The sequence below is a fragment of the Prionailurus bengalensis genome, chromosome A1 (genome assembly GCF_016509475.1).
Source record: "Prionailurus bengalensis isolate Pbe53 chromosome A1, Fcat_Pben_1.1_paternal_pri, whole genome shotgun sequence".
Taxonomy (NCBI): Eukaryota; Metazoa; Chordata; class Mammalia; order Carnivora; family Felidae; genus Prionailurus; species Prionailurus bengalensis.
The window spans coordinates 164,627,073-164,651,058 of record NC_057343.1 but is presented as its reverse complement, the minus strand read 5'-3'; the positions used below and the strand labels follow the sequence as shown (position 1 = coordinate 164,651,058).

At 35.6% G+C, this 23,986-nt stretch overlaps 1 protein-coding gene across 3 annotated transcripts in view; it reads left to right on the top strand.

The window, feature by feature from the left end:
- Nucleotides 1–23,986, top strand: part of GIN1 (gypsy retrotransposon integrase 1) — a 79,386-nt gene that overhangs the window by 6,440 nt on the left and 48,960 nt on the right. Inside the window, exons 2-11 of one of the 3 annotated variants that reach the window (XM_043595004.1) lie at nucleotides 1,808–1,953; nucleotides 3,540–3,733; nucleotides 5,461–5,766; nucleotides 9,010–9,201; nucleotides 9,304–9,486; nucleotides 10,218–10,503; nucleotides 17,074–17,343; nucleotides 20,656–20,809; nucleotides 21,436–21,658; nucleotides 22,881–23,050. In XM_043595004.1, coding sequence (XP_043450939.1) covers nucleotides 1,812–1,953; nucleotides 3,540–3,733; nucleotides 5,461–5,766; nucleotides 9,010–9,201; nucleotides 9,304–9,486; nucleotides 10,218–10,503; nucleotides 17,074–17,343; nucleotides 20,656–20,732 — 1,650 coding nt within the window. In that variant the 5' untranslated portion in view covers nucleotides 1,808–1,811 and the 3' untranslated portion in view covers nucleotides 20,733–20,809; nucleotides 21,436–21,658; nucleotides 22,881–23,050. Of the gene's footprint in view, nucleotides 1–1,807; nucleotides 1,954–3,539; nucleotides 3,734–5,460; nucleotides 5,767–9,009; nucleotides 9,202–9,303; nucleotides 9,487–10,217; nucleotides 10,504–17,073; nucleotides 17,766–20,655; nucleotides 20,810–21,435; nucleotides 21,659–22,880; nucleotides 23,051–23,986 lie in introns of those variants that run through there. The other 2 variants (XM_043595009.1, XM_043595018.1) reach the window with 2 other exon arrangements.

Sequence of the window (23,986 nt, the reverse complement as noted above, 5' to 3'; positions counted from 1 at the left end):
ATCCTTATGCCAATACTTCACTGTTGTATTAACTGTAGTTTCATAGTAAGTCTTAAAACCTGATCCATTCATTTTTGATATTTTTTAGAAACTGTAATAAGTTACATTTGTTTGATTTTGGGATATAGCTATCTGTTATAAAATGAAAAATGCATATACTTAATATTTAGTTGAAAGTGAATAAACTTAGAACAAACTGTTTTATAATACGTTACAGAGATAATTAACTTGTTTTTTAGGTTATGAGAGGACAGAATTAGCTTTGCAGAAACTTTGCCTTTAAAAATGGCTTGTAGTTCATGCTAACCCAAGATTAAAAGATGTTATAAATGTACTGATATTTTCACTGGAAGTTATGAAAAGATCAGAAACATAGTTATTGAATGTGGAAAGTGATATATCATAGGGGAAGACACTTAATAGGCTATTTAAGCCATGGGTTCCTAGGCACACTCTATTCTTTTTTGTTCTAACATTCTCTCTGCAGTAGCATTCTCTTGTAGCCTCCTCCCTAGATCTTCTAGTGGTCAGTAAACATCCGTATTATTTTTAGAAATCAAAACTTTATGTATTTGTATCAGAGCCCTGGTAGGAAATAGAAGATACATTTGGCTGGGAATTTGAAGAAAATTTAATGAAGCTCCTCTATAAAGACATAAGAACAGGGTGCGGGAAATCAACGTGGAACCTGGAGATTAGTAAAGCAGGAAATAAGGATGGCATAGTACCCCTGAATTAGCAAGAAGAAATTGATGTTATAGACTTCTAATGAGAACTAGAGACATGGAGGATGGGCTACTCAACAGGAGGTATAGTTATAGAAGGTTGCAGCCTAAACCAAGGAAGGACCTGTGAAACGAATATCCTGACTTCTTCTCCATTCTGATTTGCCTGCTGGTACCTCCCATTGGACAAGTCTAATCAGAAAACTATAAATGTAGTCTGTAAGGGTCAGTCTCTTAGGGCACAGTAGCAGGGAAAGAAAGGCCAAAAATTGATCTGGATTGATGAGAGTGGTGGCACACCCAATACTCTGCACAGAATAATTCCTTTTAGCTGAAAATATGAAAGACAAGGTCTTTTTTTTCTTTTAAATTTAGTGATTTCCCATATAATTTATGATCTAAAATAGACACATTTTATTTTGTTTTAATTTTGCCAGTGCACCCAGAGTTTTCTTTATAACATGAAGTATGTACAGGACCAAAAATCATTTCTCTTCAAGAAAAAGCAGCTTAGATGCAGTTCAGAAGAGCATATGAGATCTAGCATAGCTAAATATCTTCTTTTTCATTTATCATTTGAACATTTCCAAAATCTCATAAATTATTTGGATAGGCTTTGTTTTTGCATTTCCCAATGACCATAAATATATTTAGGAGTAATATAAAACTATTTCTGCCTTTTATAACCTATCAATTTAAATATAACCTATTTAAATGTCACATAACAACCATCTTAAATAAGTAACATTTCAATTGATGGTAGTGAGAGACTTGAAGCAAAACTTTTAGAAGTGTACTTGTTTATTTTCTTTTTTCCCATTATGTGGAAAATTTTCAGCGTTTCTTCTCACATGGAAAGAGACAAGATAATGTGTCATGATGTATCTCAAAAATAGCTTTTGAATATTTTAGTTCATATACGTCACACAGTTCCTTTTCTGTACTATAATTATCTCCGTCACAGATAATATCCCGGGAATGTTCAATTCATATGTAAGCAGAAATATGACAGAAGCCTGCACTGAAATAGCAACTGCACAAGCTTATCATTTAAGTTATATCTTTAAATATCTTTTACCTAGGTTCATGATGGTCCGTAGTGGAAAAAATGGTGACCTTCATCTTAAGCAGATTGCGTATTATAAACGAACTGGTGAATATCATCCAACTACACTACCAAGTGAGAGGAGTGGCATAAGAAGAGCAGCAAAAAAATTTATCTTCAGAGGTAACATTAATGCCCCACATCTTAAGTAAAAAGTTAATATGGATGCTTTTCCATGTGTGTTCTCTGTGGAGCCCTGAGAATTTCTGCAGTAACTGGTTGTTGCTTAACAGTTACCAGTGTAATTGATGATGCCACTCACTCAAAAGCAAAATAAAAATGACACTGAAGCTAACTGAATGCTAGTAAGCATGAAAAGGCCATTTTAAATCATAGACCGAAAATGATACCATGAAAAATTAAACACTCACCTAAATTAACCTTGCCTGCTTTTGTTCTCAGGTGGTTCCAACTTTAATGACACTTTCTACCACTTATGTCACTATCAATGAAGAGCTTAATTGATGCTAATATGAAAGTGTTGACGCTAACTTTTCTTGCTATATTTATTCCTGTGGTCTCCCCCTGCCATCAGATATTCTCAGGATCACATTCATTTTTGGACACCTAATCCCCCTGAATGGAATGAATATTTGAAAGGCAGTAGTATCTTTATTTTGAAAGATTATGATAATTTTTCTCTTTCTCCTCTTCACAGGGAAGAGAAGTTTTGAGTTGAAATAAGCTGGTAGTCACCAGATAAATGAGTGAATGTTGGTGCTATTAATGGGAGTTTTGTCTATAGGTAGAAAATCAGGCTTCCTTAAAAGCGGGTCATGAAGACTATAAAATAATAAATAAACACCTCCTCTTATCTCTCTGTGTATAACCCTTCCTATAATTCCTCTACACTTAGTAAGGACACGTTTTGCTTTTTGGTAAAGTTAGGATTCATTCATTTATTTATTTAATCATTTATGCAACAAATGTTTACCAAGTTCCTACTGTGTGCCAATCACATGTTAGGTTGAGGATAATACATTGATGAATAAATTAGATGAGGTTCCTGCTCTTAAGTTGCTTACCTTCTAATTCAAGTAAGGAATGTTCCACTCAGCATATAGTTAATTAAGCACATTAGTAACTTGATGCTGTATTTTGGAGTTTGAGTCCACACTGGATAGGTACTGATTCTCACCCTATGTTGATTGTTTTCCAGCTGTAGATTCTTCTCAGGTGCCCTACAAAGGAAAACAGAGAACTATCTTAAAGATAAAGGTTCTCCCACTCTCCTGCTTTACAAACCACACTTCCTGTCCAAATCTAGAAAAATGTAACATAGATAGTTGCTTAAAAAAATGTAGTTATGGTGAAATACCACTCTAGAAGTTGCTTATCTGTATGTAATTTATCTGCTAATTCATGCCATTTTTGGGAGGTGCCTGCAAATATTTTCCAGTTTGAGTACTCCCATGGAAAGATAATTTTATACTTCTGTGGTTATTACATGTTTTGGTGAAAAAGCTAGCTGCACTGGTACAGTTACAAAATAACAGCAACTGGTGCTCCTTCTGTGTATCTAGTAAGTTTAGCAGCTGAAAACCTTTCAGACTGCATGTATTCATTACAAATAAATATGCTATCTTAGAGGGAAAAAAAAGAGTAAAAAAAAAAACACATAACGGCTTGAAGATAAGGCTGTGATTATTTTAAAACTATATTGGTCTCTAAAAATTGCAATTATATCTTTTTGGCATTATTTATTCTAGAAAAAAAGCTGTTTTATGTTGGAAAAGACAGAAAACAAAATCGTTTGGTGATTGTTTCAGAAGAAGAAAAAAAGAAAGTCCTAAGAGAATGCCATGAAAATGACACTGGAGCTCATCATGGCATATCCAGGACCCTTACTCTAGTGGAATCCAGTTATTATTGGACTTCTGTGACCAATGATGTCAAACAGTGGGTATGGCTTATGTATTAAGAATTTCTTAGGGGTACCTGGGTGGCTCAGTCGGTAAGTGTCTGATTCTTGATTTTGGGTCAGGTCATGATATCACAGTTGTGAGATCGAGCCCCACAGTAGGCTCCTCACTGGCGTGGAGCCTGCCTAAGATTCTCTCCTTCTCTCTCTGTCCCTTTCCCACTTGTGCATGCACGAGAATATTCTAAATAATGTCTTTTTAGTAGATATCCAAAATTCTTTATTCCTCCAGATTTATTCTAGATATTACCTCTTATTAAGCACTTTTTGTATGGTAGTTTTTGTACAAAAACATTTAAAAGGAGTTTTACTTCCCATAAAAATTCTCCTTTAAAATCACTAAAGTATAATTTGAACTAAAACATTATTTAAACATTTGAAAAATAGCATATTTAAATAGATTATTTAGAACCAGGTTTTCATCATTCAACTCTTGTATAGGCAGAATTCAAATGGGGCTGAAATTCTTTTGACTAAATGATTACCTCTCTGATGGCAATCATGTGATCTTTTCTTGAGAGGAGACTATGTTCATAAGTCAGATCCATTGTATGCTCTCATCTTTTGTGCATATTTCATCTTGATATAGAAAATATCAAATATGGTAGATACCCCAAATCAACTAAAGGTAAAATCAAGTTGCAAAATAATGAAATTCGTCTGAGTTTTGTAATTTTATGACCTATTAAACCTTCAACTTCTTCTTATAGGAAATTCATCTAGGAATTGTGGTTTTCTTACTGGTAGGTCATCTGATTCCTACTGTTTCTAGTGTACTTTATATGATGAATGGTAGGAATTCCTTGGTATGTATATGAGATCCCTTTAATAATTATAATAGTACATCGAAAACATTGTCATTTCAGGTGTAAAAAATTAAACCAACATCTAACTAAAAATCATTTATGAGTTATCAGTTTGTAGTCTATGCATATATTCTAAGACCTCGGTAATTGTATTTGCCTTTATAACCTGCCACACATTACTTTATTCAGTGAAATATTTGCCAAATCTTTATCATTTGAGAATGGATATGATTTTTGGAAATAATCAGAGGTTATTATGAAAACTAGTATATAAGTTGGAAGATAAGACTTTTGATTAAAAGTAACTGTAATGCAAAGACAGCTTATAAAATTTTGTTCACAAGTTGGTTTAAAAGAAGTTTCCTAAGTGGAATTCTAGAAATAGCAGCATCCGTATGTTAATCAATTCTCATCCCACTTACATAAAAACCTCCATGACAGCATGGGCTTTGCTTTTGGTCTTTCTATTTTCTTGAGACCTGGAGGGATTTCTGGCATCTGTAAGTATTGTTTGAATAAAATTATGTTTTAATAAATATTGTTGGAATAGATTAATGACTACATTTATTAGAATGATAACTTATAGAAATTATATTCAGCTACTGACTTCAAATTTTAACAAATTTGATATAAGAAATTTGTTTGAAGATTCATTCATTTAATAAATATTTATTGAATATAAACTATTGTTCCATGTGAATAAGACCTGTTAAGGTAGTCCTTGGATTGTAATAACAAGTAATATTTTGCTTATTATTCTAAATAGAAGGTTCAAAACACAAAGTACCAGTTAGCCATTTTAAAGTTCAGATTTATAAGACTGGTATTATGTTGACTATATTAACATCTGTATTGCATTTCTTTCTTTTTTTTTTTTTTTTTTACTGTGTGCCTATTTTATAGGTATATGCTTGTCAGCATTGCCAAGTGGCAAAAAATACAGTTATTCTAGCACCTAAACAGCACTTTCTCAAGGTGGAGAATCCATGGAGTATAGTTACTGTTGATCTGATGGGCCCATTTCATACAAGCATCAGAAGTCACGTGTATGCTATAATCATGGCAGATTTGTTCACAAAATGGGTTGTGATTTTGCCTCTCTGTGATGTTTCACCATCAGAAGTTTCTAAAGCTATTATCAATATATTTTTCTTATATGGACCACCACAGAAAATAATAATGGACCAAAGAGAGGAGTTCATTCATGAGGTAAGATAAATAACTTATATCTAAGAGCATATTTTACTTACCTTTCAGTAAGTAATGAAAAGTAACTAATGAAAAGCCTCACCCTAAGTGCATATAGTGCTTAGAGATAATAATAATAATACTATGAAGCTATTATGAATCACCAGTTTTTCCAGTTATGTTTAAAGTCATGTGATAATCCAGGAGTTTGGAAATTTTACCAAAGGTATCAATAAATGTTTATAAGCCTCTTTTGTGAGGTTTAATAGCAAAAAACTAAAACTCACAGAAGATTGAGAAAATTTGTTCTTTTTGCTGTGATTTCAGTGGTTTAAATATTACTGAGAGAACATAATGGTGACAAAATGTAATGTTTTCTTTTCCAGAAAATACATAGAAAACACTGCTAAAGTGTTGAAATAATATTAGAATATTACAGTGTGGATGAATACAATGTGTGTGTGTGTGTATTACACAGTTGGATGAAAATACAGATGTTTTAATAAAATGCACAAACTTTTTGTAAGTCTCTGAAGGAAAGACAATAAACATTGTCAAAGGAAAATCTGCTTCTTTGATTTTAAAGATAGGTCTTAAGGAAAACCAAAATTATAACCATTAATAGAATGTCTTGTTGACGGAAGAGAAAAGGCTCTTGGGGTAAGGATATCAGGATAGCATCCCACAAATGAATTCACTGGATCATTCCTAGACAACTTATTGAAACAAAGTTGTCTGACCCTTTTCCAGAGGTCAGTCATTTAAAGCCATTGATTATAACCTCAGATTGAGGCTAACCCAAATGATACCAATTCTCTGGGATTTCTCTCTTTCTCTGTCTCTTTCTCCCTCTCTCCTTCCTCCCCACCCAATGTGGGGCTCAGACTTAAAACCCTGAGATCAAGAGTCGCATGCTGTGCCCACTGAGCCATGTAGGTGCCCCTCTAGGATTTCTTCTAAATTACTTTTGAATTAAAAGGAGGCAGCCTAAATTAGTACATATATTAGCTAGGAACTCTATTAGCTACAAGTAAGAGAATAAGGTGCTATCCTGATATCCTTACCCCAAGTAAGGTACAAGAGAGTACCCCTCTCTTCTCTTGGCTGTCCAAGGTTAGAAGGGTAACTCTGAATGTCACTGGGGACCCATGCTTCTAGAATTATGTTCCATCATCTTTGAGATGTGACTCTCAATCTTATGTTCATGACATGGCTGCCAGAGCCCTTGTCACAAAGTCTGTATTTCAGACAGAAGAAATGGGTAGGACAACAGACAAAAAAAGCTAGTACCATCTGAGTCTGCCCAGCAACTTCCATTTACAGCTCTTTGGGCCAGAACTATATCACATGACTACCCCTACCTGCACAGCAGCTTGGGAAATGTGATTTTGTTTTTGTTGGGTTTTTTTTTCCTAATTTATTAGCTTTACCTTTTTAGTTACTATGATACTTGTCTTCTTACAATTAAGCAACAAGGATATAGTTTTTCAAAAGACAGGTTTATTAATCAAACGTTTACCCAGTTAAGAATAATAAAATATAGGGGCGCCTGGGTGGTGCAGTCGGTTAAGCGTCCGACTTCAGCCAGGTCACGATCTCGCGGTCTGTGAGCTCGAGCCCCGCGTCAGGCTCTGGACTTATGGCTCAGAGCCTGGAGCCTGTTTCCGATTCTGTGTCTCCCTCTCTCTCTGCCCCTCCCCCGTTCATGCTCTGTCTCTCTCTGTCCCAAAAATAAATAAACGTTGAAAAAAAAATTAAAAAAAAAAAAAAGAATAATAAAATATAGTCCAGACATAAGGTAGGAAAAGTAAGTTGTTTCACATTTTATAGACTTACTGTTAGAAGTTTTCTAAACTCATTTTGGCTTTTGTTAGGTCCTGCAGATAATAAAATAACCACAACAATAATAGTAACATTACAAGTTATAAAGTACTTACTAGTTGCCAAGAACTGTTTTAGGTGCTTTACAAACATCTACTCCTATAATTCTCAAGAGTCCTGGGTAGGATTTTCCTCATTCTACAGATGAGGAAAGTGAGTACACAGAAGTTTGGTTACTTGTCAAAGTCACATAGCTATTAACCAGATTATGTGACTTAGTGTTTTTTTGAGAAATTGTTTGCTGAATTAAAATGTTACATGAACTCAGGGTTAGTGTTAAATTCTTTTCTTTGATTTCCTTGCTGTATGTGTATGTTTAGCAAGGCACTTAGCCTCCCAAAGCTTCAACTTCTTGTCTGTAAAATGGAGTTAACGATAACTTATGATTGTTCTAAGCTAATGTAAAGCATTTAGTGTACTGACCACATAATGACTCAATAAATAGTCATTGCTGTTTTTCAACGTTTATTTATTTTTGGGACAGAGAGAGACAGAGCATGAACGGGGGAGGGGCAGAGAGAGAGGGAGACACAGAATCGGAAACAGGCTCCAGGCTCCGAGCCATCAGCCCAGAGCTCGACGCAGGGCTCGAACTCACGGACCGCGAGATCGTGACCTGGCTGAAGTCGGACGCTTAACCAACTGCGTCACCCAGGCACACCCATTGCTGTTTTTAATACAATATGTATGCTTTTATATAGAACGGCTACGATCAATGAAAAAGGCAAGATTCAAATTCTTTTGAAACCTTTCAGTCAGTGGAAGAGTAAAATACAAACTTTATTATTTTTTTAATTTTTTAATTTTTATATTCTCAAGTTAGGTAACATACAATATAGTCTAGGTTTCAGGACTAGGACCCAGCAATTCATCTCTTACATATGACATCCGATGCTCATCCCGAAGAGGGCCCTCCTTGATGCTCGTCACCCAGTTAACCCACTCCCTCACCCTCCCACCCCTATCAGCCCTCAGTTTGGTCTCTGTATTTAAAAGTCTCTTATGGTTTGCTTCCCTCTCTGTTTTTATCTTATTTTTCCTTCTTTTCCCCTATGTTCATCTGTTAAGTTTCTCATATTCCACGAGTGAAATCCTATGATATCTGCCTTCCTCGACTGACTGACTTCGCTTAGCATGATACTCTCCAGTTCCATCCATGTTGTTGCAAATGGCAAGATTTCATTCTTTCTCATTGCCAAGTAGTATTCCATTGTATGTATATATACCACATCTTCTTTATCCATTCATTAGTTGATGGACATTTGGGCTCTGCATATTTTGGCTATTGTTGATAGTGCTGCTATAAACATTGGGGTGCATGTGGCCCTTTGAATCAGCATAAAATACAAATTTTAAAGTCAACTTTGTTTATATATTTTTCAGATCAATGTTGAACTATGTGGATTGTTTGGCACAAAGCAAATTGTAATTTCTCACGCCTCCCAAGCTGTTAATCGAACTGAAAGTACATCTAGCACAATCAAAGCATTTCTTTGTAAACACTGTGCTGACCACCCAAACAACTGGGATGATCACCTATCAGCCATTTCATTTGCCTTCAATGTAACTCACTTGGTGTGTGTCTTTTTGTACTTTCTATAATTCCTTACTTTTGAGTGATGACTATTTCTTGGTATGTAATTTATTACAAATTGTTGTTTATTTTCGTTAAAATAGGAACCTACTAAAAATACACCATATTTTCAAATGTTTAATCGAAATCCTTATATGCCTGAGACTTCAGATATTCTTCATGAAGTGGATGGTGATGATACAAGTATGTTTGCCAAAATTCTAGGTGCAGTTAAAGAAGCTGATAAATTATCAAAAATGGAGAATAAGACAGCATCAGGACGACAGGTGATTCTATTTAATAGAAAACCCTATAATCTAAAAATCCATAAGGCAATTTAAAAAATTTTGGCATACACATACATACACACGGAGGTACGCACACATCCATAAACATATATATAATATACTAAGCCAAATTTTTTTCTGTTAAATTCTGTTTGTCTTGATAAAACAGTATGCTTATTAGCTATAAAATCTTGAGAGACCAGGGCACCTGGGTGTCTCAGTCGGCTGAGTGTCCAGCTTTGGCTCAGGTCATGATCTCACCATTTGTGAGTTTGAGCCCTGCGTCGGGCTCTGTACTGACAACTCAGAGCCTGGAGCTTGCTTCAGATTCTGTGTCCCCCTCTCTCCGCCCCACCCCTGCTTGTGCTCTGTCTCTCTCTGTCTTTCAAAAATGAATAAATGTAAAAAAAAATTTTTTTTTAAATCCTGAGAGACAATAATCGGAGAACCTTGTATTTTGGTATCAAGTAGAGCTGAACTCAGATTTCTGGTCTTGTTGCTTTCCAGTTGTTTGATTTGGGCCAATTGCTTAACCAATCTCAGTTTAACTTCTTTGTGAAGTTGGGGTAATAATGATACTGGTTTTGAAATATTTTAAGATTCAAGTGGGATTCATACCCACTTTGTAGTAGTATCTCAGTAAAATAACCATTTTGTTATTATCTGCATTTACCTTCAAGATACTATAGCTCTTTCATTCCTTTGTTCTCTTTTTTATTTTGCTATTGTAGGTGGAGAACAACAATTTTGAGGAACTGAATAAAAGCAAAGTCATTGTTAAAAAGAAACCAAAGCAGTTAAATCCATTTCATCTAAAAGTAGGTCATGAAGTTTTACGACAAAGGAAGAACTGGTGGAAGGATGGTCGTTTCCAGTCTGAATGGGTTGGTCCTTGTGTCATAGACTATATTACCGAAAGTGGATGTGCTGTTCTGAGAGACAACACTGGGACTAGACTTAAAAGACCTATCAAAATGTCCCACCTTAAGCCCTATGTAAGAGAGTCCAGTGAACAAGGTAAACATCTGTCATTTATCTGAATTTTTACTCTTTGAATGAGGAGAGAAGTTAAAAATAATATAAGAATCCCTCGACCCTGGCCTAAACTTCTCTTAGTTAGGTTTTCTTTCCCCTTCTCATTTTTATAAAATGCAGTATAGTTTTAGATACCAGGTATTCTGTTTTATTAGAATGTCTCTTCTGAAACTGTCAGGCTTGGAAGAAATTTTATTTTGATTTATAGTTTACTTTTCACACATTTGCCCCACAGTTCACATAGGAGATGCTGGACCTATTTCACAGAAGGAAGAATTAATACCTTTTCTATTTTTACTTTCACAATATTTTACTTGTCACTTTGTGCCTCGTTTAGCATCAGAAAATATCAACTAAGATAAATAATGCCAGAACCAACCATACTAACCAGAATTCTGTGAGATAAATACACTAGGGGACTTTAAAAAAAAAGTGATTAATTTGTAATGTTGCACCATAGTCAGGTCATGATGGATGCAAGGAGGGTGCAGAGTAGGGTGTAGTCAGAATGCTTTAAGGTACTGTCAGAAGAGGTGACAGCCTTTTGACAGCAAGGTTATACTTGCCCCCAAATGTGGTTTTGAACAGTCAGGATGATATCCTGATTTCTTTAACTCTTCCGTTCAGAGATTAAGAGATAAGTGACATTTTGCCATGGCTTTCAGATTAAATCCCACTTTCTCCAGCCTATTTTAACTGCTCCCTAGAGATTCTCTCGGGTGGATAACTGACAGGGAGTGAATTGGTACCTCATCCAGTTAATTTTGCTTTTCCTATAAAGCAGTATTATTTGAATATGAATAACAAAGGAAGATAATACAGTACCAGGCTTAAGTGAATATTATAAGAGCAATAATAGACTATTTATGTTTACCCTAGTTTTTTTAGGATAAAAATGCCCTTGGAGGCTGCTCAAGAATAGTTCAGCTTTGCTTCCGATCTGGGTTACAACTCTCATGTTTAAAATTCTTAGCACCTTTCCTTCTGCTTATGACAGCCTAATTGCTCTGTTAGTAAACTTACCTTGGACTGTTCTAATTCTGAAATCTCACAGTACTCATTCTCTTTCTTGGAAGGTCGGCGCTTTCATTCCTTGTACCTCTTCTCAGTACTGAGTTCCCTTCATGATTTGTCTTATGCAAATTAAGTAGGAAAAAAACTGATTATACAGGTACATGTTGTCCTTTTTTCTCTAGCATGATTTTCTCCCTAGTCTCAGAATTCAGGACTTGCTCCCTTCTAATGTGTAAACCTTCCTTAATTAATACAAAATTTACATTGAAAATGTTGCTATATCAGGATCTGTTTCAACATTTTACAGTTTGCTGTTACCAAAGACTTTCTCAGAAAGGAGGCCAAACATTTTGCTACTCCTGCATATTTCAGAATCCAGTTGAGGAGAACAGCTTCTAAACAGAGGCAGTCTAATTTTTGCCTCATGCTCGATTTCTCTGCTGATATTTCTTCCAGTAATATAAAAGAAATTACAATTTTAGTACTAGTGTACATATAAGAAACCTGAGATAAATGGGTAAAATTGTTTTTTCTTGGTAATCAAAGGACGTGTGGTCTGGCCATCCTGGAATCTGGTTCTTGATTACTCTTTGTTTCTTATTTTGTGTTTCTTTTTCTTTTCTTTTCTTTTTTCTTTTATTTTCGTTTTTTTCTTAGATTCAAAATAAATGTGATTTCTGCCATCTTTTTCTTCAATATCACACATTTTCTTGAAAATCTTTAATTCAAAAGCTGATTTTAAAGAGTCCTCGAACTGAATGTGAAGCAAACTAAATGTCTTTGAATGACTTAAATCCTGTTCTTTCATTTGACATAAATTTGAAAGAGGTATAGCCTCTGCACTTATCATTGCTGTGCACTGTCTGTCTGCACTTAATCATTGCTACTCTTACCAGCCATGAGATCTCGTAGCTGTTTTAAAGACTCACTGTCCAAAGCAGATAAGCTTCTGTTGCCAACTTCTTATCCATTCTTATCTAGAACATGAAGCAACACATTCAGTACTAGGTCTACAATATTTCTCATTGCTATTTTAAGCAACCCTATGTCATTTTGTTTAGTAGTTCAATGTCAGGTACCTTTTCAAGACTAATTATTTTAAGAAGAAGTTTTATGACATTCCATACTATCTTTTTGTGATCATAATGTCCCCTTTGAAAGGAAAAATGTTACTGACTCCTTATCATATCCAACATACATTTTGAGTAGTTTTATTTTGTTTTGGTTGGAAGTTGTGATAGATATCTGTCTGCTGATTGCCCTTCACAATTTATGAAATGGTCTTCATTATTTTGTAAGTTTCCTTTTCCTGCCATGACAAATTACCATAAATTCAGTGGTTTAAAATGCACATCTTACAATTCAGTATCTTAGAATTCCAAGATAAGTTTTCTTGGGCTAAAGCCAAATGTTGGCAGGGCTGTGTTCCTTTCTGGAAACTCTAGAAGAGAACCTATTTCTTTGCCTTTCCCACCTTTGAGGGGCTGCCCACCTCGTGTGGGTTGTGGTCTCCTGGCTCTCCAGAGCCAGAAATGGCTGGTAGAATCCTTCTCAGGTCACAGGCACTGCAACCTTCTCTCTTCCTCCCCCTTCCACATTTAAGGACCATGTTCTTGAGGTCACCTGGATAGTACAGGATAATCTCCCTATTTTAGGGTCAGCTGGTTAACAACCTTAATTCTATCACTTCTCTAATTTTCCTTTGTCATGTAAGGTAATATAAGTACAGGTTCAGGGAGTTTTTGGTACATGGACATCTTTAGGGGCCCATTATTCTCCCAACCACAATTACGGTCTACAGTCAGGAAACAAAACTAACCTTAGTTCTTTATTGTCAAGCCCATGATTTTTATTGTTAACGTAATTCATCCAAAGAACCTCCCTTTGTTTGGGCTCCTAGTTGTATAATCTCTAAATCAAGAGTCCTTCAGTTCTCTGTTGTTAGTATTGCTTATCTATTATAGTGACAATTATGTAGTATCAAATTATAATTATTTGTTGTTATTTTATCATAAGGAAGGATATACTAGTGTGGCAACACATTCTAATACTTTTAGGATTATCAGGCCATATATGGAATTAGTCTGGTCACCTCTTTTCAGAATAAGAAAATTATTTTAAAACCATGTACTTTTCTGTTTGAAGAAACAAATTAAACCGAATTACGCAGACTTTTTTGAGACTTTAATTTTAACTTATTTTTCTTCTTAGGGAAATTTAAAACTTTGTTTCTTTTATTTTTTTACCGCTTAAAACTAAGGTGGGGTGCCTGGGTGGCTCAGTTGGTTAAGCTTCCCACTTGGTTTCAGCTGAGGTCATGATCTCATGGTTTCTGAGTTCAAGCCCTATGTCAGGCTCCATGCTGATTCTCATTCTCATTCTCTCTCATTCTCTCTCCCTCCCTCCCTGCCCGCCCCCTCCCCCCCACCCTACCCTGCTTGCTTGCTGTCTCTTAAAATAAAAATAAACTTAAAAACAAAAACTGAGTAAGGAAAAGTATGTCAAACTGCTGGTAACACCTTACCTCTTTTTGTGAGAAACTAAAGACCTAATTATTCAGTCTGGTCAAAACTGAAATAATGCTTTTCATCAAACAGATGTCATAATGATAACTAAATTAACAGAATGAGAAAAGAAAAATTAAAGTTTATCATGTAATGTGACTGAATTGAAAATGTTTTAGTATTGTATGTTTACCTCTCTATCTTGGGGGTAAAAACTTAATTTCTTTTTTAATATCCCTAACTCAGGATTATTCTACATCAGTACTGTCCAGTAGATATATATAAAATGCAAAAATTATGTAATAGTGTAATTTAAAATTTTCTAGTAGTCACATTAAAGTAGAAAGAAATAGGTGAAAATAATTTTAATAATATATTTGATATAACCCAGTGTATCTAATTATTATTATTTAATCATGTGAGTAGGGCCTGATCGAAAGTCTCTTTCAGGTAATTTTTGGTAATTTGTTTTGAAGTTAAAGAGCATTTCTGTTAGCTCCAGTAGGTTTAGACCATAGTAGGAGTTGAAACATATTTGACCTTTCTGAATGAATGAGAATTTTGTTTTTTTTCTTACACAAACAAGGCTTGAAATCTCCAGAGTAATTTTCCATTGCATATAAAGTGATTTGTATAGAATTTGCCAGGTATAGTTCTTGTTGTTTACAGTGTTATTGCAATAGGTACTTTAAAATGTATCACTTACTTAAAAGAAAAAGTATGTATATTATATAAAGACATATATATAGAAGCTCTCCTCTTATAAACAAGTGAAGTTGGTAAAATCCATTTATTTCGAAGTTCAGTGTAACAAGGGGGTGTTTAAGCTGAAGGTCTGTGAGTACATTTCCAAGATACCAAAGTGGTAACTTCTAAGAACTTTATATCTGTGCATGTTTTTCCTGTTGATACATGTTTACTGGACATATTTTTTAAAAGAGACCTGATTTATCTGCATTGAAAACAGTGTTTGAGACCGAAAACGTCCTTCATCAAAGATCTTGGCAAGGATCTTTGGAAATACCTTAAATGCTGTGGTATCTGCTTTCACTGATATTTTTGCAGCTTTGTGCAGGAATTCCCATGGCTTATTTGAAAAATTTCATCAGCAATGCTTTTATCATACCTAACCTTTTAAAGTTCTCTTATATACTAGTATCTAGCCTTCTCCAATATTAAGACCCTAAGAGTGAACTTAGATTTTGAATCTTATCAACATATGCTAAAGTGTTTCAAATGCATTGATCACAATTTTGCTCTTTCTTCCTGCTCTTGGGCAGTAGCACTTCTCATGGTTTGTATGGTTTGGTTTTTATCTTTCAGAGTACCTCTTGTCCAACAGTTCATCATGCTAACATACAAAACTCATTCTTAACCACCTTCAATTATCCATACTTTTATTTTCATCATAAATATGTGTATCTTCTTACCATCCTTCTCAGTTTTAGTTCCTACTATTCATAAATAAGAATTGGTGGGGTAAAACTTGGAAAAACCTCCCAAAACTAAAATACCAATACTTTGCTTAATGAAGAATAAAATGGGCAAAACTAAATGCCCACACAAGCCAAGTCCATTTATACCATCTGTGGGTAGAGACCATGGCTTTGATCTTTTGAAGTTTTTAAATCAAAAGTGCTTAAATGTTGTAAACTTAATGGGATTGGAGTAGGCTCAGTAAGCTTTCCACAAGTTAGCATGAGAATGGGTAGAAGAGGATCATATTCCAGGGTTTATTAGGAAATTTATATGCTCTGAGAAGTTTTTGTTAATCTCTTATCTAAACGGGCAATTAATCTTCCTTTTGATATTTCTTGAACTTAAAATTTGAGGATTCTTTAAGCCATTAAAATCGTAGAATTATCAATGTTTTGGGAGGAAAATCCAGAAAGAGAAAGCAGGGGTCCAGGAAGTTAATCATCTATGGTGGAAGAGTTCTTTGTTGTAACGAATTAAAAAATGCCAGGTTGGGAGGAATCCTTTTATATACATTAATCTTTTTTTTTCTTTTACGAAGATGATACTGCTTTTCCATCGGTTTAACATTCATATTAAGCATTTTTTTTTTCTTGATAGTGATGATAACTTTGCTCAAAATAGAATAAAATGCTGGCAAGGAAAGTTCCTTGTCAGTATTCCAGTATGAATTTAGCTATACCTTAAAATTTCATGAACATTTTGGTATTAAATTAGACTTAGGTAAGCTAAGTATTTTAAGCCCACTTACACATAAGTTTGCCTACTTACCTGTATCATAAAGCCTGACTTTAGTAACTCTCACAGAAGCCTCATTCTAGTAACTTCATATTATTATTTGTTTATAATTTCATATTATAAACAATTTGATATTATTGCTCTACTACATATTCTATGAAGATTAGGTTATCTGAAGTTACAAATGTGAGGATTTAATTTGTTAAATATCATTCAAGATCCCATTAATTCACTCAGAGGTGCTTTTAAGGATAACACCAACATCAGAAATAGAGTTCTATAACTTTTAATCTTTACCATCATCTTCAGCCCCTTCTATCCCTTCACCCGTACCTGCCAAAGACAGCTCAAGGGAACAGGAAAACTTGACTCTTTTAAAATTTTTGGTCTTTCCTGAACTCTATGCATATGAACTGTATTTGTCATTTTTTTAATGTTTATTTATTTATTTTGAGAGAGCATGCATGTGTGAGTAGGAGAGGGACAGAGTGAGAAGGAGAGAGAGAATCCCAAGCAGGCTCTGTGCTGTTAGCGTGGAGCCTGATGTGGGGCTCGATCCCATGAACCATGAGATCATGACCTGAGCTGAAATCAAGAGTCTGGTGCTTAACCGACTAAGCCACCCAGGCGCCCCTGTATATATCATTTTATTCATCCTTTGACATGTATATTTATTTAGTAGATAGGAGAACCCACCAGAAGTTAATCTGATTGTTAATTTTTATTACTTGGGGTTTCATCCTTATTTAACATTGTTTAATTTTAAAATGATGTTTAATTATAATACTAAAAGGTGACCTTATGATGTTTCTTCTTTCAGACAGTCTTTATCTCTTGCAAGGTTCGGTAGTGGCAGATCATGACTACATCGGATTGCCTGAAATTCCAGTTGGAGCATACCAAGCAAATATTCTGGTAGAAGATGCAACTATTGGTGTAGTCGATAATGAATTACTGACATCAAGCAAAGATGGTGAACTATTAGAATATAGAAGTGCCAAAATCTCTCCATTGCTGGAAGATCATAGTACTCTTGAAAAGCAGACTTTCAGTCTGTTGGACTCTTCAAACCAAGTCCTTGAGTACTTAAGTTAGTAAATACTAAAATCTATTTAAAGTGTTTGTTTAGAATGTATAACTCCTTGAATCTTGATATCTTTTCCATTCAAAAAAGTTGTATAGAAGTGTCTTGACACACTCTTGATGACTAAATCCTGAAGTTTTATTTTATAACTATTAATTTATATAAACTTATGTTTGAATGTCAATACATATATATAAAGGCAAAGAAAACATATAATATATAGAATTCCCTTTTTCTTCTGAAAAGAGAATAGGCAAAGCATGATTACTTCTTAGGAAGGAAACTGAATTCCAGCTCAGAACTCTCAGATCTTTCTCTGCTATTGGTGCCATGTTTTCAGTTTAATTTTTTTTGGGAATATTTTCCCCCTTTGAAAAGTAAGTTTGAACTACCTAGAATGGGATTAATAAATATTTATTCAACCATAACGATGAATTAAGTGAAACTTCTTTCTGTGTCATAGGAACTTTTAAAAACAATATTGTAGGGAAAAAAATTTAGAGTTGTTTAATAAGCTCTTAAAGGGTATTGATAATTTCACCTTGTAGGCTCAGAATTTGTATCTGAATCGATGTATTGGTTTGAAAACAGTTGTGCATTTCCATAGTATATATTAAGCCAAAAACACCTTTAATAACATTTTTTTCAATCTTAGAGAAGTAAATAATGCTAACTAGTATAAAAGATTTTAAACTATAAGCTCTGATATTCTGATATTTATAACTTTATTCAACAAATATTTGTTGTAAAACACTTTGAAGAATTTTGTGGGAAGATTAAAGAATGAGTTAGATGTGTGTCTCATCTTCATAAGGGATTTACAGTGTGGTAAAGATTATAGACCATATAAGCCATGTATAACACAAGTTACAAATTACATGCTGAAGTCCATTAGAGAAGTACAGATATACAGAGAGTGTCATAAAGGAGAGATGTTAACTTCTAGATAGAAAATTTAGGATTATGCTTACAAAAGAAGGATCATTTGAACATGACTTTGGAGAATGCACAGGATGTGATGAGATGGTACAAAAGAGAGGAAGAAAAATGAACAGAGTCAGAAAAATATTATAGTGATTCACAGAAAGGCAGGGCTTTTGGTTGTCTATAGTACCTCAGATACTTACATTCAGGTGTAATGTATGGGAAAATAAAGCTGAAAAGGGAAGTATGAATGAAACTTTGTGGAGGGTGTTGAATACGGTTATGGTTTGAATTGTGAAGTACTAAACTCTGGTACCTCAGAATGTGACCTTATTTGGAAATAGGGTTATTGCAGATGTAAACATCAGTGTAGATGAGGTCATATTGGAGTATAATGGGGTCCTAATACAATATGACTGATGTCTTTATAAAAGGGAGTAATTTGAACACAGACTCAAGGGGAATGAAGAGGAAGGCAGGGACTGGGCATATATCTTCTACAAGCCAAAGAATGCCAGATTACCAGCAAACCTCCAGGAACTAAGGAGGAGGCATGGAACAGATTCTTCCTCACAGGCCTCAAAAAGAATCATCCCTGTTAACACCTTCATTGTCGATTTGTAGCCTCCAGAACTGTGAGGCAATAAATAACCTTTTTTATACACAACCCAGTTTATGGCACTTTTTTATCGCAGCCCTACCAAAGTAATACAAATACCTAGCTAAGTTATTTTTTATTTTCTGAGGGCTATTGAAGGTTTTGTTTTTGCTTTTTACTTTTTTTCTTTCTTAATATAAGTTCTACACCTAGCATGGGACTGGAACCCATGGCCCCTAGATGAAGAGTTGCATGCTCCACTGACTGAGCCAGTCAGGCACCCCCACTGAAGGTTTTTGTATAGGGAGGTGTCATGATCAGAAATACATTTTAGGGAGGCTCCTGCCTGGGCGGCTCAGTTGGTTAAGCATCCAACTTCAGCTCAGGTCATGACCTCTCAGTTTGTGAGTTTGAGCCCCGCGTCGGGCTCTGTGCTGACAGCTCAAAGCCTGGAGCCTGCTTCAGATTCTGTGTCTCCCTCTCTCTCTCTGCCCCTCCCCTGCTCGCACTCTGTTTCTCTCTTTCAAAAATCAACATTAAAATTAATGATAAAAAATGCATTTTAGGAAGTTTAATCTGATAGCTAATAAAGGTTAGAGGAAGAGAGAAGAAAAGAATGGGGATTATTTGATACAGTTTGGCAGTGATGCGTAATGGGAACCTAAACTGTTAATGAATAGAGCATATTTTAAGATCAACAGAATATCCCACACATGATGTATGAACCTTACTGAACGGTGATATGATACTGGAAATAGAGACCTGAGATACTGTAATTACTCATTTAAGAAGAAAGATTAGGGGCACTTGGGTGGCTCAAGTTGGTTAAGAGTCAAACTTCAGCTCAGGTCATGATCTTGCCGTTCATGGGTTCGAGACCCATCTTGGGCTCTGTGCTGACAGGTCAGAGTCGGGAGTCTGCCTCAGATTCTGTGTCTCCCTCTCTCCACCTCTCCCCCACTCATACTATGCTGTCTTTCTCTCTCTTAAACATAAACATTAAAAATTTAAAAAAAAAGGAAAGATTAAATTATGTTTAATATGGGCTAAAGGATACATGATTGAAGGAAGGAAAGAAAAGAATCTGGGGCCCTATACCATAGACCAATTAAATTCCGGGTAGGAGTCCATAAAGAAATCTTAAGAAAGCATAGTTGTCCAAAATAGTGATAGCTATCATGCTCCTCCCATCAGCAGAACAGGGTTTGTGATGATGTCATATTGGGCCCTTGATGGTTAATATAATTGTCAAGTGTCCCTCGCTCAAATGAAATGACTTTCCTCCAATGATCATCTCATTCAAAATCAGCCTCTTTTTCGTTGTAACAAGGTAATTAGTAATGAGTCATTTATTTTTTAATTTATTTATTTTGAGAGAGAGTGTGAGTGCAAGAATGGAGGATGGACAGAGAGAGAGAGAGAGAGAGAGAGAGAGAGAGAGAGAATCCCAAGTAGGCTCCATGCTGTCAGCGTAGAGCCCTATGTGGTGCTCAGTGCCACAAACTGTGAGATCATGATCTGAGCTGAGATAAAGTCACACGCTCACTGACTGCCACCCAGGCACCCCAAAAGTCATAATTACAATTTCTAGACACTCTAAAAAAAAATTCTGCCTTCCCTAACTAATTTATGATCAAACTGATCTTTATCCTGTGTGCATTGATCATGGTGGGCTACACTATGCTGTGTGTATGAATGACCCCAAAAATCTTAGTGACTTAACACAATGAAAGTGTTTCTTAGCTACATTCTTGGTTCATTAAGGCCTTGGCTCCATTTTTATCCTCACTCCCAAGAGACAAGCTGGTGTAGCCTCACCTGTGGAATACCGCCACCACGGCAAGGGGAGAACATAGCGAACCCAGCACCATGAAGAGACTTGCTGTCATGTCATGCACAACCTTCCATCTCCAATTACGGTGGTCAAACCTAGTCATACACTGCTAACAGGTACAAGTTTCTTTTTGTGGCAATGGTACAAAAGTCCTAAAGTTAGCGGTGTTAGTTGCCTAACTGAAAATATTAAAATCCACTGAATTATACACTTTAAAAGGGTGATTTTATGGTGTGAGAGTTACATCTCAGTAAGATTATTATAAAAAGAGTCTAAACCAAAACTTAAAAAAAAAAAAAAAAAAAGCTAGCCACATGGCCACACCTGTAATACCTAAGGATAGTTAAGTACAGTCCTTATATTCCTGGAAGGAGGAAAACTGAAATAGTGGTGGCTAGCTATAATAGCTGCCTTGTTTACCTTTGTTTACAAATTCTATTATAGGCCATTTCGATGATAGTTATTTTTACTTCCTGATAAATAGCCAATACAAGCTAGTCATATCAGCTGCTGATTTTATTGCTGAAATCTCAGGATTCTAATGTAGTCTAATTTCAAGTACAGATTATAAGTAAGCAAATATACACCAAAAATAACAAATTTTGTACATGCACGGTCTCATCTCTAATGTTTGCAGGACTCTCCGTGAAAATGGAGGTCCACATACCATATGCCTAAATAATGAGAAGTTATAAATCACACTAACAAACTGTTCCTACCTTGGCAAACATGCCTTCTTAAGGTTCCCAGAATTCTTGGACTCCTCGAGCCCGGCACTGATGAGCAGCAAAGCAGGGCGAGCTGGACTCAGCTCTCTTTGTCCCAACGCCATCCTGTCCCAAGGACAACCCACCCCCAGCTCCTGCAGGTGTGCTGCTTCAGCGGTCCAGACATTTGGAATGTGCTTCCCAGCTTCATCCACTGTCCTGGGATGGACCAGGAAGGCCTTGGAAGAGGTTCTCCAGGTGAGGAGGGACACATCCCCAGTTGCTGTGATCTTCTTACCGTGTGGGGAGGGACATATGATAGAATGGGACAGAGCCTAGCTCTCAAGCAAAGGGTCCAGGGTTGGAGTCCCTCTTGCCTGGATTTAAGGGAGGTTTTCTATAAGTATATAGTAAAGTTTTGACAGATGTCCAGAAATGTCTTTATGAGGTTTTGTATGCCACCTTGTGGTGTACACTTAAAAACATGTTATAGTAGGAAATGGAGATGCTGGACTATAATAAAAGAAAAATATATTTTAAATGAGAATAATATCTTTGAAAAGTTATTTTTAAATTTTGCTTAATGGTTATTTATTTTTGAGAGAGAGACAGAAACAGAGTGCAGGCTGGGGAGGGGCAGAGAAAGAGGGAGACAGAGAATCCAAAGCAGGCTTCAGTCTCTGAGCTGTCAGCACAGAGACCGACACAGGCTCGAGCTCACGAATTATGAGATCATGAAGTCGGACACTTAACCGACTGAGCCACCCAGACACCCCTTGAAAAGTTATTTTTAAATATCATGATTAACCTGTGAAGTGTAAAATTTTCTTATATGACCATCTTAAAAAAAGCAACTCACTAAGATTTATAAAAGAAAACTTACCACATGGTTAGTTATCGGATTCATTCATACAATAAAAAAAGGTATGTATTTAAAAACAGTGGGGGAAGGCGTACCTGTGTGGCCCAGTTGGTTAAGCATCTGACTGTTGATCTCAGCTCAGGTCTTGATTTCAGGGTTGTGACTGCATAGAAAGTTTTAACTGTTTTGTTCGGAGCTCTACAAAGGACTGTGCCACTTCCATTGGGAGTTTCTAACTCTAATAATTAAAACCAAAAATAAGCATTTAAAAAGCAAACTTATTTCAAACTTCTGTTTTCTACAAGTACATCTGTTACTAAATGGGAAATGCTAGCTTCGTGCAGTATTACCAATTAATGTTAAGCAGGCAAAGATCAATTCAGTGTCATCAAATTAAAAAGTATCTAAATTGGTAGCTTGCCCTGAGCATGAGGCCCAGGCAAATGTTTCTTTTGCTTCTTCTAATCCCTCAATGTTCTCCTCACCCCCTTTCTTATTTCCTCATGCCCATTAATGCTACATCCCTTGTGTACCCACTCACACCTTGTTTAGAAGTTAAGTAGCCCTGGGCCTGGGGGACTTCCCTTATCTGACCACCCAATTATCCAACCTTTGAAGATCCTTGTGAGGAGCACACAGAAGGAATTCCTTAGTCTGCTGAGTAGCTGGAGGAGACCAGAAAGCCAATGACAACTTCATTCCTCTCCCCTACCTCGCAGTGAAGCCTCTGTTAGTTCTGAAAGGTCTCAAGAATTGAAGTGGAGAATGGAGGAGAAACTAAAGGAAAGGTAGTCTGACTGTAATCCTTGCCTTGTACTATTTTCATATAGTGGTAGAGAGAAAAATACTAAATGGAATGGTTCTCTTCCTCCAATATTACATGTTTCTATTGCATCATAGTACAAAATCTATAGTCTCTGGGCTTCTGAGCAGTATTTTATACTGGGCTTTGCTCTTTTTATTTAGAATTTCATCCTTACATATATATATATATATGAAACACACACATATATACACATATTACATATATATTCATTTTTCAATTTTATGTGGTACATAAACAATGATAAAATGATCATAGTGGTGGTTTATGTGACTTGGTCATAGCTAGAAGTAAATTACTGGCAAATCTGCCTATGCTTTCAGAATAAGACTTAGAGTCAGACTTCTGTTAAGCCATACTGATCACAAATTATGTTGAATAATCACTAATTTTACCTGAGGAAGTTAATATGTTATGGGTTGAAGAGGTAATAGCTTCTTTTTTATGTAATGTAGAAAAAACATATAAAAGCCAGAAAAAATACAAATATATTAAAAACTCTAAAAATTCAACACCCAAAAAGACAACAACCCAATTAAAAAATGTGCAAAGTACTTGATTATGCACTTCCCAAAGAAGATATACAAATGGCCAAAAAGCACAGGAAAAGATGCTCACTTAACATCTTTAGTCACTAGGGAAAAGCAAGTCTAAACCACATTGAGATATCACTTCACATCTCCAAGAATGGCTGTAATAATTTTTTAATTGAAAGTTACAAATGTTGATGGGAATATAGACAAATTGGAACCCTTGTACATTGCTAATAGGAACGTAAAATAGTGCAGCCCCTGAGAGAAACAGTCTGGTTGTTTTTCAAAAAGCTAGACAGAATTAGCATATGACCCACTAATTTAATTCCTAGGTATATACCCAAAGTATTTGAAAGCTGGGACTGGAA